Source organism: Zasmidium cellare (genome assembly GCF_010093935.1).
Source record: "Zasmidium cellare ATCC 36951 unplaced genomic scaffold M409scaffold_37, whole genome shotgun sequence".
Classification (NCBI taxonomy): domain Eukaryota; kingdom Fungi; phylum Ascomycota; class Dothideomycetes; order Mycosphaerellales; family Mycosphaerellaceae; genus Zasmidium; species Zasmidium cellare.
Genome location: NW_022986981.1, coordinates 327611 through 344655, shown reverse-complemented (window position 1 = coordinate 344655; position 17045 = coordinate 327611). Strand labels below are relative to the sequence as shown.

Sequence of the window (17045 nt, the reverse complement as noted above, 5' to 3'; positions counted from 1 at the left end):
CACAAAATCCAGAGATTTTCATCACTTCCATATCCATCAGCCCTCTACTCTTCATTCACCACTCGAACAGAACCAATCATCTATCCATCATCTCCTTCATTCATCCTTCCCTTCTAATACCTCCTCCCCACCTGCGCCGTCCTCACCTCCACCGGACTAACATCATACTCACTCGACCTCATACTCCCCGGCCCCGCACCATGATCCCTCCTGCCGACCTGACTATACCCATCAATCTCCTGCACATTATCATCGCTCTGCCCGCCATGCATCGTAATCCCATTGGCGGCACTACTCTGCCTCCCCACATAACTCTGCGTAATGTCCGAGTGATGCCAGGGGCCAGGACCGGGTCGATGGGGGGATTCTGGGGAGACGACGAGGCCTTCGCGGGAGGGTGGTGCTGCTGCGGGGTTGGTGCGGTGGAGGATGGGCGAGACGCGGCCTTCGGAGTCGGAGTAGGCGTTTTCGAGGTCGGCGGTGTTTTGGCGGCGGGGTGGGGAGGGGGCGAAGGTGGGTTCGGGTTCGATGGAGAAGGTTTGGGTTGTCGTGGATTGGGGGAGGGGAGGTATTTGGGGTGGTTGTTGCGGTAGATGCTGCGGTTGGTGGGAGAAGGCACCTGCGCCGGTGCCGTAGTTTGTTGGTTCGATGGCCAGGGGTGCAGGGTTGGAGGTGTGCTCTACCGGGTCGGCGAAGGGGTTGTTCGGCTTCGCCCATGACTGCTGGTGGTGTGGTTGCGCAGGCCGCTGGTCGAAGCTATTGATCGTGCCGGGTGGTGGGCCTGCTGGAGCCTGGTATCCTTCATAGCTTGACCGATTCTCCTGCGGTTGTCCCACGACTGACGCACCAAATCCACTGGCTGGCGCTTGTTGCTGCTGATGTCCACCGAATGTAGGCGCTGGTGTATACACTCCATTCCCATTTTGCGCCCCAGTCGCCGGAGGAGGCGCAAAAGCACCATACCCATTCTCAGTCGCAGCCTGTTGACTCGGACTCTCTGCGGCCCCCATCGCCCTCCTCGCAGCAAGCACAGCTCTCTGATGCCGAGTAAGCGCCAGACTCAGCTGCTCATTCGTCTCAATCAACGTCTGCATCGTATCATGGTCCGGCGCCGGATCATCGCAGTTGATATATGACTGCATGCTCCGCTGAGCCCCCTGACACCGCTCACTGAATTCTCGAATCAGCTCATGATTGAGAACATCCTCCGTCCGTGTCGACTGCACAAGCTGTAGCAGAATCTTCGCCGTATTCCTCGCCTCCTCAACGCGACTAGCCAACTCAGCAGGCGTTGGGAGCGTCGTCCTCCCCGACCTCCTCCCGCTCCCACCACCACGACCAAACTGCTGTTCCTGTCCAGGCTGCTGAAACGCCGAAAAGTCCCTCGGCTGCTGCGACATCCTCACACTCGAGCGATGCCCCAACGAAGCATTCTGCCCCTTCTCCTTCCTCCACATAACCAACAGCCCCTGCAATCCCTGATCATACTGCTTATCCGCCTCCAGCGCATCCAACGTCTCGCGCAAAATCTGCTGCGTACTCGCGTCCTTGCACGACCGTAACGTATCCTTGACCGCCGCCACAAAGCTCTTATCAAAGTTCCGCGTGAACGTAGGGCCCGGGTTATCGCTCAGAATCCGCACGAGCATGATGGCGTTGTACTGCACATGCGGTTTGTTCTGATACTCCTTCCCCAGGAACTTGCGTATCTGATACGCCGCGCTCGCGGCGGCGGAGGGCGAGGATTCGGCGGACTCGACGATCACAGGGAGGTGCAGGACTTCCTCGCCGCCATTGCTGGCAGAGCCGGATTCGCAGAAGAGGCGCACGGCGCGGCCGGCGTTGGCTTCGGGGGAGTCGGCGGGGGCATTCTCGAAGTTCTGGGTGTTGCTCTGGCTGCGAGGGCCGTGGGTGGAGAGACCTGTCGCGAAGGCAGGATGTCAGCTTCTCAGCTTCACAAGAAATTCGTGGGAGAGCTCCGGGAAGGAAGGGAATGACGGGTCTCTCACTCACTCTTCGTCCGGTTAATGAGCCCTTGGAAGCGCTTCATGTTGATTGACGCGGGAGGGTGAAGCAGTCGCAGGGTTGATCTGGAGAGCCGAAGCAGCAGAAACCGACGACGAGATGTACGAGATCACAACAAGGGTTGGCGAGTTTGAGGCTGTGCTGTGTGTGCCCCGGACGAACGAACAACAGCTTGGACCCTGACGACATCACCTCCGGCGCCAACGGCTTCTGCAGGCAGACAGAAAGTCCTGCTGCTCGCCCTCCCACGCGTTTCATCGAGCCAAGCAAAGGGTTGCGTACTCTCACACCTCCAATTGACAAATGCCCGAGCCACGGGCAGTCTCTTGGTCGTCACGCGTCCAATCTGAGGCGAGCACTGCTGCACACCCAGCTCAACTCGTCCACCGCCATGTGATGCGCCGGCCGGAGCGAGCGAGCTTACGTCGAGCGTCACGGTCACGCTGCAACGACACACCACGACGACTACTGAAGGCAGACATAGCCGATGTATTGCCGAGCCAAGCCAGACATGTACCACAGATACCAACATCATCTGTACTCGTAACGCAACGCATCATATTCGTGCTGTATCATGATTTCGTTCATCCTAGCTCCTCCGCTATGCGCTGTGTGCCACTCTTACACGTATCCTAGGTCTGAAACCTTTCCATTCTCATGACGCTGTCGCTGCCTTCTAGTAATGTCTGCCCATCTAGCAAATGCCATGGGACTTGCCGTGCTTGCCCTTGAGGGAGTGCTGCTCGTCGCCGTAGTGGTTGTTGATCTTCTTCTGCCAGGTCTTGACGGCCGCGTGTGCCTGGCGATGCTCCTTGTGCTGCTGCAGCTTCGACTCATCCATTTTCTTCAACTCGTTCACGGCCATCTGCAAGTCGCAAACCAGTGCGTCGCAGCGGCTGCGGGAGAAGTCCTCACGGACGACCACACGCATCATCTTCAGCTTGCCGGCGTTTGGCGCCATGGTGTATGCGGGAACGACCCATCCACGCTCACGCAGCTGGTGAGCAATGGCAAACTCATCGAATTTGTGGTCGTCGTCTGGGTTGAGACGGAATGCCACCAGTGGGAGACCCTGGCCCTTGGTCTGCGACATCAAGAGGAATCCCATCTTCTGGACAGCCGCGGACAAGTAGTCGGCAGTACGGGTCAAGTTGAACATGATGCTACGGTATCCCTTCTTGCCCAGACGAATGAGCTGGTAGTACTGTCCAATGACTTGACTAGCGCCACGGGAGAAGTTGAGCGTGAACGACGCCTGGTCTGCACCGAGGTAGTTGATGTTGAAGATGAGTTCTGAAAAAACATTAGCACGGTGCTCTCTACAAAAAAAATTGAAGATTGGGCTCACCCTTTGGCAGGAACTCAGGATCACGCCAGACCACCCATCCAACACCTGGGTAAACAAGACCATACTTGTGGCCAGAGACGTTGATCGAAACGACCTTTTCAAGTCTGAAGTCCCAAACAAGGTTGGGGTTGACGAATGGGGCAACGAAACCGCCAGAAGCCGCATCGACGTGGATCGGGCAGTCAATGCCTCTCTTAACAAGCAAGTCGTTGATGGCCTTGGTATCCTCATACTCTCCAGTATAGGTCGTTCCCAGGATCGAGCAAATACCAATTGTGTTCTCGTCCACGAGGTCGACAGCCTGCTCAGGATCGATCACATAACGATCATCCGTGCAGTAGACGTACTTCTCCTCAACATCAAAGTATCTGGCGGCCTTCTCCCAGCAAACCTGCACAGCCGAGTTCATGACAATGTTGGGGTTGCTGTAGTCCTTGCCCTCGGCCTTCCTCTTGTTCTGCCAGCGCTTCTTCATGGCCAAGGTCGCGAGCATAATGGCTTCGGAGGAACCAATGGTCGACGTCCCCATGGCATTTGTGTTCTCATCGTGGGCTGGGATGTTGAAGAGGCGGGCGATCATAGAAACGCAGCGGTTCTGGATGTCGGCGGAGACGGGGTACTCCTCGTAGTCGATGAAGTTCTTGGAGAAGGCGTCGATCATGAGCTTCTCGGCTTCGTCTTCCATGTAGGTCGTGACGAAGGAGGCCAAGCTGCGGAACAGATCAGCTCGTTGTCTTGGGAACGGAATCCTCGAAGACCTCACTTGAGAGTAGGTGTGCCATCGAGAGTCAAATCGTCCCTAAACAATCGTCAATCACTCTCCACTTCCATTGAGCCGCTCCCAATCCAGCTCACTTGATCATACGATAAGCCACCTCACGCGGCATCTCACGCTCAGGCATCTCATGCTTGGGGAGATCCGCCGCCGCGAATCTCGAGCCATAGACACTAGCCGTGAACTCATCTTCATCATCAGCAGCGTCGTCAAACTTGAGATCCTCGAGACCCGGGACGATCTTCTCCTCGAGGTCCTTGGTCGTAGCGACTCTGGCGAGATGAACCATGGTGACGGCGGGAAGTGGCGGTGAGAGGTGTAGTTCAGGTTTTGGCTAGGGGATAGATGAATGCTAGTTTCTGAGACTGGTTCTCGAGCTTGTGACCAGGGATTGAGAGGTTGATGGGGAGTAGTGAGAGCGTATTAACAGAAACAGGAACAGAAACAGAAGACAGCTCAGCAACAATCGAAAAAGTCCCCACGAAACCAGGAACAAGGCAAGAGCTCTCTATCCTAACCCTTGCCAACGCAACACCTCTCACACCTATCCGCACAGCTCCTTCCTGCTCTCCCACGCGCAAGCTTGAGGCGCTTGTGAAAGTCTGAAGCGGGCCCGGCGCCTTGCGATTGGCGCATCGTTGACGGAAGGCTTGACCGGCCTTGGCTGAAGCTTCGACAGGCCCGACCCACTCCGTCCAGTCTACGTCACTGCCATCTCCCATTCGTTTCATCTCTCAAACCGCTGCCAACTTGAATGCGGTTCTGTGGTGTTATAGGCGCCCTGTCTTCCAACACGACACGCGTCTGTCACCGTCTACAACTCAATTGGTCCCCTTGCTTGGTAACTCCTGACTGTATCCCCCTGGCCTGCTTTGAAGATAGGCATTGTCATCCGACGAGTCAGCAAGCAAGCAAGCAAGCAGCGAATGCCGGATACCGTCAAGATATGCCCTTAGCAATGCTGGGCGGTCTGTGCAGCGAGGCTCGTTCAAAGCACTTGTCTACGGAAGGAGATGCAGCGGCCGAGTGCTTCTGTATCCGAACACATCCGACTTGTCGGTATACCAGCTTGGCATTGGACTGGATCTGGTTCCGGTTACTCTTGTCTATCCCACGTGGGGTTTCGAGAACAACGGAACGCTCCACAACGGGCTCAGCCTAGTCATTGATGAACTTCTTCGGATGTCGGTCACAATGACAATGATAGAGAAAGGGAAGAGGGTCATATCCCATGCAAAAGCCGTGTATTTTCAGAATCGAAGCAGTACGTCACGTCGTGCCATGTACTCTCTCTCTCGATGGTGTTCGTACAACTACTATCGCGTACAGTCTATGCGTATGTTCGGTGGCATGGCTGGAATCATGCCTCTAGTCGTTGCGTTCGCTCGCTCACTCGCTCCCCTTACGCCTCGAAGCAAACCCGCAGCACCAATCTGCCGCAGCGGCCATGCAAAGTAACGGAAATGCACGTACGCTCTCGCTTTTTCTCCGTGCCAAACTCCACGCACAATCGCATCTTCGCGCCCATCACACATTATCTCAAACTTTTCCCTCATCTTCCCAGCAAAGAGTGTCTCAAATCACATTATGTCTTTGATGCTGATCCTGCTGCTGCTGGCGCCGCTGTTGCTGGGATTGGGCGACACTGATCCAGGCTGAGGGTGTGGATGTGGTGGAGGTCCTAGGCTGGACTGCTGAGGTTGAGGCGCAGAAGTAGGTGGAGGTCCAGGATAAGATGGCGGTGGTGGAGGATACTGGCCGGGTGGATGTGCAGACGTCGGTCGAGGCATAGCTTGACCTTGCTGCTCTTGCACCAGCTGATTCAACGTGCGCTGGATGTGATCCCACCCGCCCCAATCTTGCACCTCGCGCTCGGAAAGCGTACTCATAGACAGTTGCTCAGCCTGAAGTGCAGGTTTGTCCCCTCCGCTCCCGTTCACGATCGCTTGTGGCTGATGAAGGCTTGTGCCCGTCTCGCCGCCTGTCCAAGCCCACGCGTCATCGGAGCATCCTTGCATATCACCACTAGCATATGCCAACATCTCTTCGTCCGTCTCCAGCGTCTGGTGATTCGCTCCACTTCGTAGTCGTCCGATGAGTTTGTCGAGAAAGAACGCCAGAAACCGACCACATCCCACATTATTCTTGCGCAGATCGCCAACTGCCGCCGAGACATGCACCAATGTTAATGCCGCGCCGAACTCCCCTCGCAAGCACAGAACCAGTTGACATCTCCATAGATGCGTACAAAAGAAGGCGGGACACATTGTGCGAATGCGGCCAGCCCAGTTAGCCATGTGAGTTGGTGAGAGATACCCCTGGGCCGGTGACGTCGAAGGATGCTGTAAAGTGCGTTGCACGTAATGTGCCGTGTCTTTGGCGACCGAGACACATCGATCCAGTGAGTCTCGTCGATCGCTCGGTCGACACGCTGGCGACATGTTGTGCCTGTAGAGGAAGAAGCGCGCCGTTTGCAAACTGCATCCGGCGGTAAGAAGTCGAGGGTCCAAAGGAGCTTGGGAATGCATTGGATACGGATCTGGCCATGAAGCCATGACCGACTTGAAGTGCTCATCGCAAGTCGCGAGTGTAGAGGCTGCAACGGTTTGTGACTTCAGCGTCTTCTTGAGCTGTGCCGTGATGCGAGTCACGGGTATCACAGCGATCAATCCGCTGGGAACGGCTTGGCCAGGGGGAGGCATTACGATGCCGTTCGGTCGAATGCATTCGTCGTCTACGGGTACAGGTTCGCTGACATCGCAGTCCTCGTCGTCGATCAACAGTGGGCGGCCTATCTCCATGGAGCAGATTCTAGAAAAATCAGTCATTGTCTCATAACATTCATTCTCAGCGCATACCTGTCCCAGTTATACACGCTCCACCACACGCGCCTGCGCATCTCAGTCTCCATGGGCGGATAAGGCCCGTTCTCCGTATGAAGTCCAATGTCTTGAGAGACGCGCATGGCCGCTCCCAGCCAGACCCAACCCGGAGATCGTAGATTGACTTCCATGAAATAGATGCTGAGAAGCAAGCTCGTGCGGACGTGATCCACCGTCAACTCATCACTCCAGGTATTGATGCTCGATATGGATTTCTCCAAGAACTGCGCCCCTTCTGACTCTTCTGTCGGTGATCTTCTCTGCGGATCCATCAGTGTGCCGCATGCCAGGACAGCGTAGAATAGTGCCACCCAGATGTGTCGGCATCGCTCGAACGTTCCAGTGCGGTAGAGGTCTTCATACTCCTGTATAAACGTCGGCCAGTGGAGATGGGGCGCATACATGTGAACAGAGCCACGATAGTGGGATAGCAGATGGTCCGCGACATGTTTTGGCGGGAGCGCGTGGGTAACGTGTGAGTATGTTGGTTGCGACCCGAATTGTCGATAGGGTGGAGGAGGCTTGAAGATGCCCTTGCTGTAAGTTCGAATGTTCTTCCTCACCTCATCAAAGCCATCGATTGCGGGTGGCACATGTCGTCGTTCCCTCTTGCCTGTGTCTGGCAGGCTCAACGACGGCACTTGCGGTGCGTTCGAACTCGCCTCATTAGCACCTCCCTCCTGCAGCATATTTCGTAGTTGGTTGATCTGCTGCTTTGCCAATGCCAACTGCTTCTCCAAATCCTGCACCTGCTTGATCGAAGACATCCTCCTGTTGGTTTCCTTGGTGAATTGGCACTTGACTCCACGACTGGAGCACTCTGAGCAGCTCGAAGTGTCGGTTGCATCGCACTTGACCTTCCGCTCTCTACAAGCATCGCAACTTGGATCTTTGCGCCTCTGTCGATAAGCTCTCTTCTGCTGCGCCGACAAGGCTGCGGCTGAATGGTGCGTAGGTGAGATGCCTGGAGTCGAGATGCCAGAATCATTGTTCATGTACTGGTCTGTAATCAGACCGGGAGGCGCTGAGTTGGTAGGTACGTTGCCGTATCCATATGGCATTCCATTGGGCTGTTGCTGCATCATGGCAGGTGAAGGTGCTCTATTGCCGGCCAGGGGATGTTGTTCTGGATGGCCGTATCCGGGAGGTGGGATCGGACCATGGGAAGTGACCGAGGGAGGGTAGGGCGACGGGGCGGTATGGGGAGGATATTGACCGGAGTCCATTTTTGCAAAGAGTCGAGGCCAGTAAGAGACTTCAGATCAGACATGCAGGCCGGGAGCTTGAAGGAGTTGCCGCCAATGCGAGTGGTATTGGGCACCAATCACGCTGAAGATGAAAATTTGAGTGGCCGGTCATACCACAAGCAAGCGACAGACCCTGAGCGGCAAGAAGTCGAGTTGGCAGGTGGATGTGGGGACAACGAGTCGGAGGTGAAGTGAAGTGAATGAATGAATGCCCAGCCGGCGGCCAAAAACCTGGAGGCGCCTCGGCCCAGTTGGATGAATCAGGAAGACAGTGTTTGCTCGTCCCTGAGCGGCGAGCGCAGGCAGCGGAGGACGGGAGCGTGGAAGGCCTGTCAGGAGGGAGCCCGCAGCTCGGGGAAATGGAGGCGGGCGAGGCAGAGAATGCAAAAGGACTGCGGGACGATGGTGTTAGCGAGCGTGAAGATGTGCGGTCGTCGACGACGAAGCAGCAGCGAATGAGCGGCAGGAGCGACGGGCGTACCTAAGCACGATGAAAATGGGGTGGACGGATGGCAGCTCTGGTCATGGCCGCACAGACAGCAGACAGGCAGACAGGCTGGCGCAGAGGAGGAGCAGCTGCAGAGCGACGGCGGCGCGGCCTGCGGCGTCGTATCGTCGGCAGTGGTCGTAGGTATCGTCGTGCTATGCTGCGCGGTGTCGCCTGCAGGGGACGAGGGCGGCGGGCAGAACGAATGGCACGGCAGACGCACAGGTTTTGCTCCGGCAGGACGAGAACAGCAATGCCTCTATGGTGATGGTGGCGGCAGCAGCGGTAGTGGAGGGCGAGAGTGAGCGGTTCCAAGACAATGGTTGAATGGACGTGACGAACAGGATCAATCGCAGCAGACGCAGCCCCGGACACGCGACAAACGTGTGCAGCAGATATCAAGCAAGGAGATGAACGCTGTAGACGCCGGTTTTGGTCGGGACTCGCGGGCATGATCCAGCAAGCGACGTGCTAGCTATGGGACTACGCTGGTAGCGCACCGGTCGACGCACCACACGGCACTCGAGCCAGGCTCAGGCATGGCCTCTGCCAGCTCCACATGCCTCTCCCAGGGACGCGGCACGCCGCACGATTCAACCTACGACTGGCAGCTGGATGTGTGTAGCATTGGCACGCAACTATCGATGGCATTGACTGGTGGTGATTATCCCCCCGCAGCCTGGCCGCATCGACTGCAGCATTCCGAGCCACGCAGCAGTTCAACGAGCAGCGATCTTGACTGCTCTCGTCGCGCGCAGGCGAGAGGGAGGAACGGCGAGCGGCAGCAGCACAGCAAGCGCTGCGACTAGTATGTGCATGTCCTGCACGCGGCCGAGGCGGCGAGCTGCCTGTTGCTGCCGCTGCTACGGGGAAGCTTTGGTCTGTGTGGTTGCGCTGCTCCATCGCCAATTCCCGGACCACGACCCGAAGAGTGATCAGCAGGCCCTGCTTGTGCCTTGCCTGTGCCAAAGCGAGCCTGTCCTTGCGGCAGCCCAAGATGCTCGCTGTCCCCGCCGGACCCCAACACGAGCAGGCGTTATCGTCGTCCCCGCCCCGGCGACAGATGCGATGCGGTCGGTCGGTCGCCCGTCCGGATTGGTGGCCGGCAACGTGCCAGCAGCAGCAGGCGTGGCGCCAGTGCACACGTGAGGAGCTCCTAGCAAAACTTCGCTGCCGCCTTCTAGAAAATCGCTAGACCTCTGGCGTGCAGCCGAGAAACAGGCCAATCGAGGAGCTTGCTCCACCGCTTGGCCTGCCATTTGAGTTTGACAACGCAATTCAGATTCGTCTCGCCCGTTGCTCTGCACGATTTTTCCGCAGCAGGACACGTCTCCGTTCCCGTCTGGCATCTTCCGAGGCTCTCGTTTCGACGCGCACAGGACGAGGCTGATCAGACCTCGGAGAGGCAGCTGCGTCGACAAAGTTAGCCGGCCCATGTCTCACGACAGCATGGGCAGATTCTTCCGAGCGGCTCATTTGGAGAGGGATGCTGCCGATTGCGTGTGCCACATTTCCGCTGGCTGCCAAACACACCATTGGAAAGGGTCAGGATGGAGAATCTCTTGGTCATGCCTATCAAGACCTTCCCGCTCGACGAGCACCAAGACGGCCGCTTGCCCATCCCACTTTCACCACCCACCGGAGGATCGAGCTCGCCACATGCTGTGGCGTATGCCTATTTCGGTCGCCAAAGCGTGTGAGCCAGATGCCAGCCACGTGTCCGCGGCGACTCGTGAAAGCGGCATTGGCGATGATGTTGTGCCACACAGGCCTGACTCTTAGTATCACCCGTCAAATATCACGACCATCGGACGGGCACATCATCATCATCAACGCATGTAAGCTGGAGATGAGAAAGTACAACGTGATCGCCAGAGGCCTGCGTTCTACCGCTGTTTCAAGTCGAGATAGGGCTGCTGATCAACATCCGAGAAAACCTGGGCAATGTGGGCGGAACTCGGAAGCGCAGACAGAACGATGGCACCGGCCGTCGGCAGAACTAAGCGAAGCAGACCAAACATTCATTTGTCACGGCTGCCTCTGACCACAACAATGGATGCAGCCAGCGGCACCGGAATTGCTACATGAAGATGCTCACATGGAGTGGTCTGCGAACAACCTTGCTCGCGTCAGGCATGAAGGGGGTCGATCGGCCCCGATGATCTTCTCGAATCATGCAGTTCCGAAGAAGACGACAACATGCAACCACATCCCTGCTCTCCCAACATCCCAGCAAATGGTTCGGATCTCTGCCGTCGGTCGCCTTGACCTTCCTCCAGACGGCCCGATACTTTGCAGGCTTGCGACGTCAGCACGTAATGCCGGCTCTGCTACCGAGAGAACGACCATCAAGTTTCTCGTCACATGCGAGCGTGTGTTCCTCGTGCCCGATCGCAATGCACCTTGTTGGTGCTACTGACATTTTGTTGCCGAACTGAATCCCTGACCGCGTTGTGGCCGCGTACCTGCTCGATCTTAGACATCTACGGCCTGTGCAAGTGAAGAAATCCATCTTCAGGAATACCTGCCAAACACTTTCACTTCATCGGAGTCCGCCGCCTTCCTTGGCGCTAACAATGCAGTCTCTGCAAAACTTCGCGAGGTCATGGATCTTGGAATGAGAAAGACCAGGTCTCGTCTGACATAAGGAAAGTGCATCTCTCTTGTAGTAACACCTATCTTTCTTACACATCTTCTGAGCACAAAAAGAACATTCAAATCACCCGACCCAGCTTCAAAGGACCGAACCCAAACGCCGGACAACATGTGCCAAGACGTCACTCGCGACTTCCTCAAGGCCTTGCCAAAATGTGAGCACCACATGCATCTGGAAGGAGCTCTCACGCCGGCGGTTCTGTTCAAGCTGGCGGCGAAGAACAACATCTCACTCCCAAGCGACGATTCCGCCTTCACCTCAGCGGAAACATTGCTACAACGATATGAACGCTTCAGCTCCCTGGACGACTTCCTACACTACTACTACATCGGCATGAGCGTCCTCATCACGGCTTCAGACTTTGAAGCTCTAGCTTGGGATTACTTCGAGCACGCGGCAGCCGATGGAGTCGTTCACGCAGAGGTTTTCTTCGATCCACAAGCGCATCTGTCGAGGAATGTGTCGTACGAGACCATATTGCAAGGATTCAATGCTGCTCGGGTGCGTGCACAGCGAGAGTTTGACATATCGAGTGAATTGATCTGCTGCTTCATGCGCCATCTCCCGGCACCTGACTGCGAGGCTACGTTCAAGCTTGAGGATGTTCAGGCCAGTTATAAGCGAGGTGAGTACTCGCGAATGCGTCAGGGGATGGTTCTATCGATCAGTCAGACACCAATGCCCAGTTCAAGGGCGATCGAAATAGCCCTGACACAAAAGCTTTGTGTTCAGTTGTATCCTGACATCTCGAGCAGGTGATGTGGTTGGCATCGGCCTCGATTCGAGTGAGAACAATTTCCCTCCCGAGCTCTTCAAGTCACTATACGCCGGCGCCAAATCGCTAGGACTCAGACGGACAGCACACGCCGGCGAAGAAGGACCGTCCAAGTATATCGAGGACTCCTTGGACCTCCTGGACGTAGAGCGAATCGACCATGGCATTCGAATAGCAGAAGATCCTAAACTCATGGAACGTGTCGCAAAGCAAGGCACGCTGTTGTCCGTCTGCCCCATCAGCAACGTCTTGTTGCAGTGTCTCACGAGTGTCGCCGAGGTGCCCATCAGGAAGTTCATAGACGCTGGAATCCGGTTCTCGATCAACAGCGATGATCCAGCATATGTATGTGTATCCTCTTCTCCTCGTGGTGGTGGTCGTCGGTTTGGTTTTGCTAATGTTTCGCGCTGTTAGTTTGGCAACAACTACATCCTGGACAACTACATTGCTGTACAGGTGAGTTCTCCCTTCGACGATTCTTCTCAGCTCGCACAAATTCCCACAACAGCCTAAATCTATTCTCATCATGTTGCCCTACCCTATCCCTCCTCCGACCTGCCACATGTGCCGTCATCGGCTTTCCGACTCGGCGTTAACAATGGACTTCACGGAATTCCATTGAATTGATCGCCGCCGCGGTCGAATGCTTGGCCATCCTGTGCATCCCATACCCAAGAATAACTTCACACTCTCTTCTCGTCCTCGTCTCTGATTTCTTCATCGAGTTTCTCACGCGAGCAAGAACGGAACTGACTCTTTCTGCTTGCTTGTAGAATGCCTTCTCCCTCAGCCATAGTGAATGGAGAACTGTTTGCGAGAACAGCATACGAGGCAGCTGGTGCAGCGAGACGAGAAAGGAAGAGATGCTGGCTCAGCTGAAAAGCGTCGTCGACAACGCATAGCGGTGAGAGGGTAGGTAGAAGAAGACAATTGATGAGCGTGCGTCGACCACCTCGTGTTCCTTCTACGAAAAAGAACTGCGGTCGTCGTTCGGACGAATGGATGAAAAGAAGTGAGAAGGTTGAGGGAAACAAAAAAACAGAAAGACCATCGTTGGTCACGACAAGCGTTTCCAATGATAGCAGCAAAAATACGAGATCTCTGCCGGCGCGTGGTCGAGATCTTCCAATCCCAATCCAATCCATCCCACTCTTTGACAACTCCCAGGACCCTTACGTACTCTCACTTTCTGCCGCCAGATTTATCCACGTATAGGAAAAGCCAACAGAACAAACCCTCTGTGCCTCTCTCTCTCGCCTCGTTCCTCAGGCACAACCCCAATCCCAAAGTGCCGGCACGCTACACCGCTAGCCTGCATGCAAGAATACGAGGCAACGCACGCACGCAACCCCCTCCCACGGAAAAGTCCACGGTGGACGGTATCCTGCCGTCTTGCCGTCGGCGAGCGGGAAGGGAAGGGAAAAGGATTCAATGCATTCACATTCACATTGCACATTCCTTTGCCAGGCATCCATTTCTTCTTGCTGTCTTGAAGCGAAAGGATTCTTTGAGCGTCTTGGCATATGTACGTACGTTTGTTGTCGTATGGTTGTATGCTGGCTGGATTGGTTGTATGCGACTGAACCTGCATGCCCAACGCGCGTTCAGTAGCGTGGGTACCAGGTAGGAAGAAGAAAGAGCTTCTTCTTCTGGGAGTCTGGCGCATGGGTCGTGGTTGAATTGATTTGAGGAGGCTGGGCGAGAGGAAGAGAGACGGAGGGGCTTGGGATACTATTGGAACTCTTTCCTGTTCAAGTATGGGGTTGTACAAATTGCTTCCTTTTCTCGCTCGCTTAATCAAAAGCTGTGCAAACTATCATATCGTACAAGGGCAATGTTTGGAGAAGTTCTGATCGCGTGCATGCAGGCATGCAGGTTGCTGGATGCAAAGATGCCTTGTGCCATGCAGTTGCTCGCCTTGCTCCTCACATGCCCATCTTTGCTCCATTGACGCCTCGTGCTCTGTCCTTCTCCCACCTCTTGCCAGAGATCGTAGTCTCGCTCTTGGATCTTCTTCTCACACGCTAAGACACACACGCCTGCCGTTCTTGCTCTCTCAAAACAATCTTCAAACTCCGCTCCAATTGCATGCACACACACCCTTCCCAAAGCATTTTGCGCCAATCTCGCCCACAAGATGCAGGTCATTTCGCATGTCGTAGAGTCTGCCATTGCTGACTTGCTGTAAATCCCGCCCAACAAAAATGATGATTTTTTTCAAAGGAGAGTCGTTTCGCAGTCGTGTCTCGCAGTAGATGCGTCGTTTTGTCGTCAAATAGGCCGTCCAGAGGAATTTGCTACAACAATGATTACAAGGTTTCGTGTCGCTCGGTTGATATGTCCCACAAGGAATTGCAATGTCGGTCGGTTCGCGGTGGTTCGGTTGCAGATTAAAGGTAGCCGCTTTGCCTCGAAGCTATGCCAGTGACGTTGTTGAGGGTGTGGTGTTCGAGGCACATGCGGCTAATACGGATGTTGGTGATGTTGGTAGTTTGAGGGACCTGCCTCAGATGATGGATCGTTGGAAGGAGTCCTGGATACTCGCTTAGCCTCTGGTTCCAGTCCTCACGTCCAAATAGGTTGTGGTGTTACGAACCCGCCGCCTCGAAAGCCGCTCAAGGAGTAGCCGTAGAGCTGATCGTCTTGCCCCGAGAACGATTGTGGGGGAAAGCCAGGTGAAGGCATTGCTCCCCAGCTTTGCGTACCGTATGTGAAGCCCGATTGGGAGATGGGGACTTCAAGATAGGGGGACTGTGCTGCGTGTGCCTGCGCTGCGGTGCTGTGCAGCGGAGAAGGTGCAAATGCCGGGCTGAGGTTTCCAATGCTCGTGTAGTTCAACGTCTCGGGGTTGACACTGTACATGCTCGTTTCCTGCCTAAATCCCCCCTGCTGAGTGTCTGCCATCCTTCTTCTAAAGTTCATCGCCATCTGCCGTGGGAACTGCATGAGAGATGCGATTTCAATCGAGTTTTGATCCATCGCACGTTGAGACTGCATAGCGTCCGTGACGTTGATGATCGTTTCCAGTGGGGCCAACGCGATTCTCGCGCAGAAAGCCGATCCAAAATCCGGATACACCGGCTCAAGAGCCAGAGCGGTTGCGTAAAGGTGAGCCAGCGTAAGCATTGCGGGTCCCTGCCCTCCCTGCCGCTGCAGCAATAATACTGGCACCCAAAAGAGCCATTTCCTGAGAAGGTACAAGTGGCTGAATTGTTCATCTGGTGTTTGCGCCGGGGCCGAGGCTTGCAGGCGCTGTATGTACTGAAGAACTTGGCCTATCCAATACGCCTCGGATTCGTGGCCGCCCAAGAATCTTTGGAGTTGTTGCAGGGACTGGATCGCGGTCGAGAGGATCGAATGCCGTTCTCCAGCTTCTGGAAGGGTCGCCTGTCGAGTTGCGCCGTATGGGCCAATGATTAGATCCTCCTCGTTGATGTATTCGGCAAATATCGATTCGTGTTTCCAGGATTGCATGGCCGTAAGGACGGACTGGATACCGGCGCGGAGTGAGGACCAACTGCGCCTGTGGGATGTCAGCCTTTGACGTTTTCACAGGATGAATTGGATTGCAATCATACCAATCAGTTGCTTGCCAGAGCAGGAGAAGGGAGGCAGCCAAGACCGCGTCTGCGTTAGCATGTGAGAAGCTACCAATAGCTTCATGGAGACCACGAAGCGCAATCGTGCCATGTTGAATGTGTAGGTTCCTCGTTTCGTTGGAAGAGCGGCTCCAGGCCAGATGATTCGCCGAGAAAGAGAGCAACGCGTGCATCACATATGGATAAGAGGATGCGATACTGAGAAACTTGGGCACTTTCTGCGTCCAAATTGTGAGGTTTGTGGTACCTTTGAGCATGAGATCACTCGAGATGGAGGAGAGATGGTCCATCAATCGAAGCTCATTCTTCGAGTACTCGTGTGTCTGCGGTGGTGGAAAGACCTGAAGTCCTGGATAGGGAAAGCTACCCGTCTGCTGCCAAAGATCTATTCGGTTCTCGGTACTGGGCGTGAATACAAGTGAGGCTTGCTCCGGACTCGACTGGCTTTCTGCATCCGATCCCACGCTTTCCATGTAGTCGCACCGTACCTGATGCTTGGTGCAATTTCGGCTAGCACGTGGTTAGCAGACCCTACGAGTGAGGACTTGATATGCTCTCACCATTGGGGGAATGTTTCATCACAGCGAATATGCCGCCGTTTGCAAGTCTTGCAACCCTTGCGGCTTTTCGTGTGACTCCGTCGTGACGGTCCGGTGCCTTGGCCAGCCATATCGAAGCGAGATGTGTTGGTAGTCGAAGCTAGCTGCGGCGAGAACGTCCTTGGGCCCCGATCGACGTTTGTGTACCAGGGCGTCCGGTCACAGCGTGGAGACTGAGGCAGCTGAAGGATGCGTTGGTGGGCTTAAGCGTTGGAGTGGGTGGCCTGCTGGTGCCTGCAGTTGTGGAGAGGTGTTGGTCGATCAAAGCGAGTGTAGGAGGTATATGGATGTCCTGGGCGAGCCGGCGAGGCAAAAGCGAAAGTTGTGGTGGTGAGCGAATGTGGAGTGACCAAGCGAGTGAATACCAGTGCAAACTCTGGGCCCGATGGAGACCGATCGGGAGGCTCTATGTACTGACAGCAACGTGAGAGGTACCTGAGCTTAACAAGTAGTCAGGCAGGTCGATCGAGGAATGGGTAACGTGCCTGAGAGATGCAGTCGAGGACCTCGAAATAGAAGATAGCGGGCCTAACTCAAAAGGATTAGCAGAAGAACCACCCTGTTCCCTCCTCGTGTTATGACATCTTTTCGCAGCCGAAGGGACCTGGTCCGTCTCCAGCGAGGAAAAGAAGCTTTCGCCGTGCGCACACAC

At 55.4% G+C, this 17045-nt stretch overlaps 6 protein-coding genes across 6 annotated transcripts; 1 reads left to right on the top strand and 5 right to left on the bottom strand.

The window, feature by feature from the left end:
* Positions 1 to 113: 113 nt before the first annotated feature.
* M409DRAFT_69381 (uncharacterized protein) lies at positions 114 to 2050 on the bottom strand (the record flags this gene model as incomplete). The annotated part of the gene is made up of 3 exons (XM_033818267.1): positions 114 to 818; positions 912 to 1921; positions 2014 to 2050. 3 exons carry the CDS (start codon positions 2048 to 2050, stop codon positions 114 to 116), a joined length of 1752 nt encoding a protein of 583 aa, XP_033663065.1.
* A 669-nt stretch (positions 2051 to 2719) lies between these two features.
* M409DRAFT_69380 (uncharacterized protein) lies at positions 2720 to 4437 on the bottom strand (the record flags this gene model as incomplete). Its single annotated transcript, XM_033818266.1, has 4 exons — positions 2720 to 3318; positions 3374 to 4083; positions 4137 to 4172; positions 4229 to 4437. 4 exons carry the CDS (start codon positions 4435 to 4437, stop codon positions 2720 to 2722), a joined length of 1554 nt encoding a protein of 517 aa, XP_033663064.1.
* A 1291-nt stretch (positions 4438 to 5728) lies between these two features.
* On the bottom strand, positions 5729 to 8112 carry M409DRAFT_69379 (uncharacterized protein; the record flags this gene model as incomplete). Its single annotated transcript, XM_033818265.1, has 2 exons — positions 5729 to 6959; positions 7007 to 8112. The coding sequence occupies 2 exons, from the start codon at positions 8110 to 8112 to the stop codon at positions 5729 to 5731; spliced, it is 2337 nt and encodes a 778-aa protein (XP_033663063.1).
* A 1587-nt stretch (positions 8113 to 9699) lies between these two features.
* On the bottom strand, positions 9700 to 10200 carry M409DRAFT_58610 (uncharacterized protein; the record flags this gene model as incomplete). Its single annotated transcript, XM_033813955.1, has 1 exon — positions 9700 to 10200. One exon carries the CDS (start codon positions 10198 to 10200, stop codon positions 9700 to 9702), a length of 501 nt encoding a protein of 166 aa, XP_033663062.1.
* A 1328-nt stretch (positions 10201 to 11528) lies between these two features.
* On the top strand, positions 11529 to 13097 carry M409DRAFT_69378 (uncharacterized protein; the record flags this gene model as incomplete). The annotated part of the gene is made up of 4 exons (XM_033818264.1): positions 11529 to 12045; positions 12176 to 12540; positions 12610 to 12651; positions 12969 to 13097. 4 exons carry the CDS (start codon positions 11529 to 11531, stop codon positions 13095 to 13097), a joined length of 1053 nt encoding a protein of 350 aa, XP_033663061.1.
* A 1663-nt stretch (positions 13098 to 14760) lies between these two features.
* M409DRAFT_27551 (uncharacterized protein) lies at positions 14761 to 16464 on the bottom strand (the record flags this gene model as incomplete). Its single annotated transcript, XM_033808617.1, has 3 exons — positions 14761 to 15718; positions 15774 to 16304; positions 16355 to 16464. The coding sequence occupies 3 exons, from the start codon at positions 16462 to 16464 to the stop codon at positions 14761 to 14763; spliced, it is 1599 nt and encodes a 532-aa protein (XP_033663060.1).
* Positions 16465 to 17045: the final 581 nt, after the last annotated feature.